The sequence below is a fragment of the Numenius arquata genome, chromosome 7, assembly GCF_964106895.1.
Source record: "Numenius arquata chromosome 7, bNumArq3.hap1.1, whole genome shotgun sequence".
NCBI lineage: Eukaryota > Metazoa > Chordata > Aves > Charadriiformes > Scolopacidae > Numenius > Numenius arquata.
This window is the reverse complement of record NC_133582.1, coordinates 29,956,142-29,964,331: the sequence shown is the minus strand read 5'-3', so window position 1 is coordinate 29,964,331 and position 8,190 is coordinate 29,956,142. Positions and strand designations below refer to the sequence as shown.

The 8,190-nt window shown below is 42.9% G+C and overlaps 1 protein-coding gene across 1 annotated transcript; it reads right to left on the bottom strand.

Annotated features, from left to right (window-relative positions):
* Positions 1 to 1,106: 1,106 nt before the first annotated feature.
* DNAAF10 (dynein axonemal assembly factor 10) lies at positions 1,107 to 8,135 on the bottom strand. Its single transcript, XM_074150271.1, has 8 exons — positions 7,933 to 8,135; positions 7,408 to 7,508; positions 6,399 to 6,529; positions 5,801 to 5,902; positions 4,793 to 4,908; positions 4,290 to 4,424; positions 2,745 to 2,842; positions 1,107 to 2,003 (listed from the first exon to the last, which is right to left on the bottom strand). Exons 1-8 carry the CDS (start codon positions 8,116 to 8,118, stop codon positions 1,796 to 1,798), a joined length of 1,077 nt encoding a protein of 358 aa, XP_074006372.1. The 5' UTR covers positions 8,119 to 8,135; the 3' UTR covers positions 1,107 to 1,795.
* Positions 8,136 to 8,190: the final 55 nt, after the last annotated feature.

Sequence of the window (8,190 nt, the reverse complement as noted above, 5' to 3'; positions counted from 1 at the left end):
TCACCTGTATTTAGCTGGAATCTGGGAGAAAAAAATCTGAAGCCTCTCAGTCCAAAGCTTGTCACCTGTGCTCTCCAAAACAGAGCTGACAATACATGGGCAAATTCGCATCCCATTTCCCATTCAGGTTTGTGATTTAGCTATCCCAGTATCATTTTTCTGACACAAGCTGTTATTTGGAAGGGCAGTATTTCTAGATGTTGTTCCCAGCCTTAGTGTCGCCCTTCTGCTACAGCTCCTCACCTCTCCTTTCAACCCAGTTTCTCCTCCTACTTTCAGTAGTCTTTGGCTTCCACACCACTTCCCCCATTTCCCATTTTCCTTACCTTAACCTTCAGTATCTGGCTGTTTCCTCTTCCTCCTGCATCTTGCTTGGATGCCAGTTGGTGGCAGGACCAGTACAGAGATAAAGCCCTGGCGTCTCTCTCTTTACAGAGCAGCCTCTAGTTTTCAGGAGCAGGTTCAGGTTTGATGCCATGCAGGTGACTCACCTGAATTTGTCAGATACCAATTTCTCATTCCAAAGCCTGAGAAGACAAAGTTTCTTTGCAAATGGCCACACAGGGGCTTTTTTGTAGTTATCCTGGACAAAGCCAACATTTTCCCATCACAGTCTGGTTTCAGAAGTAGTTAAATGCTTTTACCTGAAATTTGCATGTGCACACACAAGTCACCTGAAAGCTAATACCAGACAAAGAAATAACAAATGAAATCATTAGAGCTTACTGAAATTAAGAAAGCCCCCACCATACATCCACAGGTAGAGGATGTGCCTGCTAAAAACTGGCAGCAGCACACACTGGTAAGAATCAGAGAAGAAACTCATTGAAGATAAAGGGGATTACAAAGAGAAGTTCCGGTGAAACTAGAGTAACAAAGCTACTCTCTCATACTGGGTTTTGAAGAAAAACTGAATCTGTTAAAGAAAAAAAAAGTACTTAAGTACTTCAGATACTCTATAGAGTTTTTCATGATGGAGGTAAGTTTTAGTCGCTTTTGCTGCAAAATGAGTTAAGTTTTATCTAAGTACTGCATACTGCTTTTGTAAACCTATACAAATACATTCATTCTCTGAATCTCTGGATGTTTGAATAATACACTTTGTTCGTATTAAAACAACACTCCATGTAATTTTATTTGTAGAATACCAAGTTATAAACAGATAGAAAAACAACAGAACATAAAAACTTGTTATGAAACCAAACTAAAATAATAAAACAGTGCATTTTGTTCAATAGTTTAATTTCAATACACTATTCAATAAAGAGCTTACTCCATTAAACCTGAATATTCCGGCATTCATTATAGTTTCTATAGTGTTCTAAAGAGTCACTTTATCAAACATTCTAATTGATACAGCCAACAACACAAAGAATTTCTGTGAGGGAGTATATAGTAGTTTCCATTGCATGAGTGCATATGGACAATACTATATATAAAAAAGCCACACCATTTGACAAGTGTGAACAGATTTGCACTGCGATTAAACTGAACACAAAGAATGTAAAGTGATTTCTGAAATTACAGGTTAACACAAAGGCACATTTTATTTTAAATGTAAATTCACATTTCTAGAAGGTAAAAGTTTTGTGCCCAGGCAACTTCACCTCATTGTGGCACAGTCAAACAACTCTTAACTGCATGTATCGGAACTTTCAATAGAAAGATCTGGTTTCTATTTCTTTAATCCAGTTTTAATAAGGGAGAAATTAAATTAGAAGCAGGAGGACTCTCCCTTCCATATTTACAGACTGCAAACTATATTGCGTTCTCATCAGAAATTCTAGTTTTCCTGTCAAACTTTGTTAAGCTTGGTAACTATCAGCACCCTCACAGTTTGGTCAAAGGCACCACAAACACACAGTCCTTTTTTGTCAGGGCTCCAGTCCAGACTAGAAATGGGCTGCGTTGACAGAGTCACGTTCTGCAAGAGACTGAGTGAACCTGCAACCCCCATCTCAGCTCCTTCAGAATCCTTCTTCGAGCGCTGAGCTGGGTACTCGCTGGCAAGAAGGAAAACATGCACTTAGAATTTACTGATAAAAACACATTTATCCTTTTTATTTTAAAAAGGACACAGAGGAGGGTTTCCTATGTTCTCAAGATAAGGCAAATAAATGTCTTAAAAATAATGAATATATCCAGTTATATCCACAGTACATACTTAGTAAATATTTAATGAAAGAAAAAATGAGGCAGCAAGTTTAGAATCCTGACACCTCTCTCCTATAGCCCTTCATTTTTTAACTGCTTGGCTTTTGCCTCAGGCAAGAAAATTTCATCTCAGCTATCCCTCTGAAACGTCATACACCCACCTCACTGCATTTCAGATGATTAAATTATTTTGCCACATAATGTAAGAAGACATAAATCTAAGAATCATTAGAAGTCCAGGCTTTCAATATTCTTCTCAGACATAACTGCTACCATATGAGAAATTTAAGAAATCCATTTTCTTCCATTTATCACCTTGTTAACCAAGGATATAATTAGATCTTGATTATGTTAAGAAAAGTGCCAAGGGCAAAATTCAGCTGTGCTGTTGTCACATTCTTTTAGGGATTAATTCAGGATTCCAGATCAAGTACTGATACTCCTACTGCACTTGTAAGCAGTAATTTTAACTAGATATTCTGCAGTTGAAAGCAGAACTCCCCTCATCCTTTCCAGGAAGACTTTTTCTTAAAACAATAAATAGTGGGTTTCTTATTGCCCCTGTTGCAGGCTGGAGAGTGATCACTTACTACTTCCAGAGATGAAGGCTTCCAGCTCCTCCACTTGTCATAAATATATCTCTGTTCTGTGGTAGGTGCCGAACCTGCCATATGGTAGATTTTTGCGCCTAATAATAAAAAATCAGCATCTTAGAGAAGTCAGTTATGGATAAGCTTCACAAGAAAGGATGCAGAATCTTAAAATGGCAATCACTTCTATGAAGAGAACCCGGCCTTCTCGTGGTGGACAGTGGAACGTCTCTTCCGAGGTACCTTCCCTTCCTCTGGCCTTGAGACCTGCTGGTGCAGGACAAGCCAAGCCAGGCCTCAAACGCACCCTGTTCTTCCGCAGAGACAGAGCAGCAGCCCTGCCAAGGCTCACACTCACTTCGGCTTCTTCCAGACTGGCCACGTGAGCAAGGTTAAATAGAGGTAAAGTGGCTGTGTAAGCACGGGTTTTGAAACTGCTCTACAACTACAGGATTCCCAGGCTCTTGGGTGACACAAGGTTAATTTCACTGTCTGACATCTCTTAAAATCATTACTGGAAGGGAATATGCTACAAACACTGTGCAAAGACAACAAAGGATCTACAATTCAAATGTTAATCTCAGCCAGGGCACAGCAAGATCAGAGAGGAACAGAAATCACTTAGGGAAAAACCCCAACAATGTCTGACTTAATGTGTATCTGTCTGCAAATATCCAAAAGGAAAAGCTTAAACGCGGTGAATGAAAGATAAGAAAATCCATTTTCACATTTTGATTATTACAAACAGTAGTTCAGTAAACACTTTTGTATTATTATCTAATCAAAGTACTACTAACATCTTATCTGCTTTGAATGGTGGTAGGGAAAACAGTAATTTAACGGTATTACACTGAAACTCAGTTTTTTCTAATTTAGGCAGTCCTAAAGAACTTCACCACAAAAGTTCCTTTCCTCTAATTACCATCAGATTTTGTTCACTAAATAAAAAAATACAAAAATACTGCTTTATAAAGAACTTAAACTAGTCAACGCAGTGGTCACAGATGGAAGAAAAAAGTTATGAGTTCTCCGTATTTAACAGCCTCCAGGCCACTAAGCCTATCCTATCCATCCTTTCACTCACTCCCAATAACCCAATGCAGAAATACTTGGTTCCGAAGAAAAACAATGATTTCCAGGACTCACATGAGGTCTGGTGACTGCAGAATGAGACGCGTTTGCAGAGGGCTCACTTTGTTTTGGGAGATATTTAAGATTTGAATCTGCACGCTCATCACAATTTAATATGGCCTCCAATGAAGATGACTCCCAGAGAAAGGGGCAGGGCTGAACGCAGAGAGCTGCATCCGCAGCAGGACCCAATGGCCAGAAAAGCCCAAATATCCGGTTGTAAAGGGGATGAAACCTGGGGACCTTTCACTGCTGGCACCTGGGGCTCCACCAGCCATGCTACTGCACAGCTTGTGTCCCAGTAATCTGGGCATCTATTACCTGTCCAAGACAATCATTTCAGACCCGTACTGCTCTGACAGCCTATATTCAAACAGTTTGTTTCTTATTAAGAAACCCTCTGTCTCCCCGTACCTTCTCTGAAACGGAAGCAAAACCTTTGGTTGGATGCTGAGTTCTCATATCAAAAACATGAAATTTTCCCTCAAGTGACGTGGCCACTAGCTTGTTCATATTTACATCCTTTCTGTCAAACTCCACACTGCAAACCTGGAAATATATACAAAAAAATAAATTAAAAAATACATTCAGCCTTGAAATTCAACCACTGCTAAAAAAAAAAAATGAGAGGTTTGTGATTTGTAAATACATATTAATCATTGGTTATTTTTACAACGACAACATCACCAATTTGGAAATAACAAAATCATCTGAAAACATGAATCCTCTGAAGAATATCCCACGCTATCCAGACCAAGAACCCGAGGGGTACAATTAGGTGAACTTTAAGACAACACTTCCTCGGTACAATCTCATCAGAAATGTCCTCTGGGAAGATTTCAGGTAGACAGGAGTCCTTTTAATTTTTTCATTCTGCATTGAAGCTGGAATGAAAAACACTTTTACAGTCTCCTTACCCCATTCTTAATGTTGGTCTCCCATCGTAGTGACATGGTTTTTAAGTCAAATAATTTAATGTCCCCATTGTCGTATCCAGCACATACGACACGTTCCTCTTGATTGTAAGCATTGCCTGGAGAAAGAATCAATCGGAACACAGAAACCTTCCTTAGGCTGTACGTTTCAGACCTCCTAAGCCTGCAATTTCAACTTACATTTATGCCAGAAATATATTAGTATTGAGATATTAAGACTTAATGAACAGTCGGGTTTTCAAACCTGAAAGGTATAGAAAATACCGCTTCAAAACTAGCAGTCTCTTTCTTGTAAAAATGTGAACAAAATTCTTATTCTCCCTGCCAAGCGCAGCCTAAACCGCACAGACTGAGTACTGCCCGCTGTTCTTGTAAACTTATACAAACACATTTCTTCTCTTAAATCTTCATCTGCTATAAATTGTGCTCCCCAGACAGCACCGCGGCAGAAAGCAGTTCCTTAACCAGCCTCTGGAGGCAAAAATGGAGCTAATCCAGAAACACCAGCTCGTGTAGAACACAATCAGCTTGTTCTCTCCAAAGGAAAAATGCAGAGCACGCATCAAGCATCTCTGTATCTTTAATTAGCTCTTAGCTTCAAGGATCTTCTCTTAAATTAACGCCTTAATGCTTGATAGTTGCGACTGGTTCCTTGTGCACCACAATATTTACACTCCCTCAGGACAGCACAGCTGGATATACTGTTCTTACATTCCCAGGCACGGAAATAAAGCTTGCACAGATAAAGCTTATCTGGGAAACGATTGACCAAAGGTGATCGGAGAATGAGTCCAAAACCCAGTCACCACAAAACTGACTTCTTTTGAAAAACACATTAAAAACACATAAATTTGACAACGTTGAAAAGCAAAACTCGGTACTGATTGGTCCACACGGAATAAACTATTCCCTAACATCCCAAAAATACTCTGATAGTCCTCAAAGCACAGTCATATCAGAGGGAGGAATGGTTATAATCTGATAAGTTACCGAATGCTACTGTCCAGCAGTCTCTTTTGCTCTCCCCCTGAACAGGTTCCATATTGGCGACAGGCGTATCCTTCTGTCTCGGGTCCCACACCTTCACGGTTCCTGGCAAAGAAGGACAATGGGGTTTGTCTTATGGATACACTGCCACGTTGCGTTCATCTTCCCAAGGAAGGCCTCTGCTTTTCAGCCTGATCATTCAAAACACGGGAGCACCTCTTTCAATTCCAGAAAGCCAGACTGCCTTCAGCAGATAGAAAAAAAAAACCACCAAACAACCCCAAACAAACAAAACCAGAAAAAAAAAAAAAAAAGCAAAACTATTTGTTAAGGATGTTTTCTCTAGCCGATATTTTGCATTTATTCTGCTTTGTATTCCTTCTGTCCCACGCTCAGTGACAACAGTATCTTTTTGCTTATCTACAGCTTCTAAAAGAATTAAGAGAGAATTTGTCCCGAGCGAGATTCAAAAGACAGCGTGTGAAGAACTAGTTGCAACAGGTTTGTAACTAGTTCAGATGGCAGACGGCGCCCTGCCATCAGAGCTTGCGGGCTACTTTCTCAGCATGACTGAAAAGACTTTCAGAGTTCACTAACTCACCATCTCGACTGCCAGTCACAATTTCTGGTGCACCTTCCCCAATTCCTAAGCCACCTACACCATCTATACTGTTTATGATTTCCTTATGACCTTTCACAGAATACACTGGTATTTCGGGAGCTTCTAAATTCCTAGGCAAGAAAGAAAAGAACAGACAATATGGCATTTTCCTTGACACTCAGGATTCGTGTAACATCAAGAGGAAACTCGAGCACAAATTATAACAGTTCAGATTAACAGCGGGAACAAAATATGGATATCAGCATTAAGAACCCCGAGTCTTTGTTTGATTCCTTCTCTGGCTACTGCTTTACACCGGTCACAAAGTTTTTGCTTGGTTCTGGACTTCCCTGTTTGTCAAGGCAGTTGTGGGATTCACCAGTTTTTATGTTGGGCTCAAAGCGTATCCCGCTACAGATCAAAACGCTTCAATGAGCTTTACTTTCAGTGACTGTATAAAATGACCTTACTCGCTGAGCCCCACCCAGACCCGACTCCTCCTCTTCAACTTCCAAATCAAAGTTGCATCCAGCCATGGGTTTCAACGGTTCTTTCCCACCGATTCTCGTCCTTTGAGAATCCTGCAGAATTTTATTTTCTGTTTCAACTGGCGACTAATCCATGTTCTTGCTAGTCCAACAAAACGGAACCAATAGTTCCTTGGCAAGGGAAATATTATTATAGTAATAACAACAACAATAATAATAATAAAAAACAACCCAGTCTCTGCATTTTCAGAGGAGGATCTAGAACTTTAACGGGTTTTCGTAGCTGCACACAGAAGGGCCACATGAAACAGCACCGAATTAAGCTACTGCGCAGAATTCACCTTGTTTTTACAAAACAGGCAGGTTCCAGTTCAGTAGCCAGCGAAGCTCGGGGCCGGGTCCCCACCACGGATGGCAACAGAGAACAGGGGACGCAAACGCCGGCCACGCAGGGAAACATCCCTTCAGCCAGACCCGCACAGCATCACGCGGAAAAGCTGCCAGGGAAGGGGCGCGCTCACCAGATGTTAAGGTTTCCACCGAAATCTCCTGTTGCGAAGTACCTTTGCTGCAGCGACGTCGCCCCAAAAGTTCCACATTTTAGAGGTTTGGCCTTTTCGATCTTTTGAAAAAGAGGATACATTCCGTGTCAGTTGGGGGGGGGGGGGAAGCAGCACAACCCGGGACCCGGCAGCGGCTTGTGGAGAGCCGGAGGGAAGCCTCCGCAGGGTATTCGGTGTAGAATAACACTCAAAACGCCAACCCCACCTCGTGTTTACTTCTTTGTGCACAGAAAAGCAGAGGGTTTCGGCTTACTGGCCTGAAACCGCCCACCTCGGCCCGCAAGCGGTGCCCGGAGGCTGCCGTCTCTACCCCCCTCGCAGGGGAAAAACACCCTCCCCTCCCCCAAACCCAACAGCGTCCCACGGCAACAACAACCCCACGGGCGCACCCCAGGCTAGCGACGGGACCGGCAAGTTTAACAGTCGAACCCAAACGGGGTGTTTTTCCTTCTGGTTTCCCCCCCCCGGCCGGCCGGGCCTCACCTCCCGCAGCAGCGCCAGCCGCCCCCCCCGCAGCTCGTAGAGCTGGAGCAGGCCGCTGCCCCGCGCCGCGCTGCCCAGGCAGAGGAGCCGGGCGCTGCGGGGCACCCACTTGCAGTCGAAGAGGGTGTAGTTCAGCGCCTGCTGGGCGTGCGACACCACCTGCGGCCGGTCCAGACCCGCCGCCATCCCCGCCACCGCCCCCCCGGGATGGTGCCCCAGGAAGCGGAAGTAGCAGCCGCCGCCTCCCAGCCTCCTTCC

What these genes read in the sequence shown, in the direction of transcription:
- DNAAF10 (XM_074150271.1), bottom strand. Translation starts at nt 8,118, where the DNA reads ATGGCGGCGGGTCTGGACCGGCCGCAGGTGGTGTCGCACGCCCAGCAG. An exon ending in TGTGACTGGCAGTCGAGATG is followed by an intron (nt 5,903 to 6,398) that starts GTGAGTTAGTGA and finishes CTTCTTTGCCAG; the next exon opens with GAACCGTGAAGGTGTGGGAC. An exon ending in AGCCTTCATCTCTGGAAGTA is followed by an intron (nt 2,004 to 2,744) that starts GTAAGTGATCAC and finishes CCTTCTTGCCAG; the next exon opens with CGAGTACCCAGCTCAGCGCT.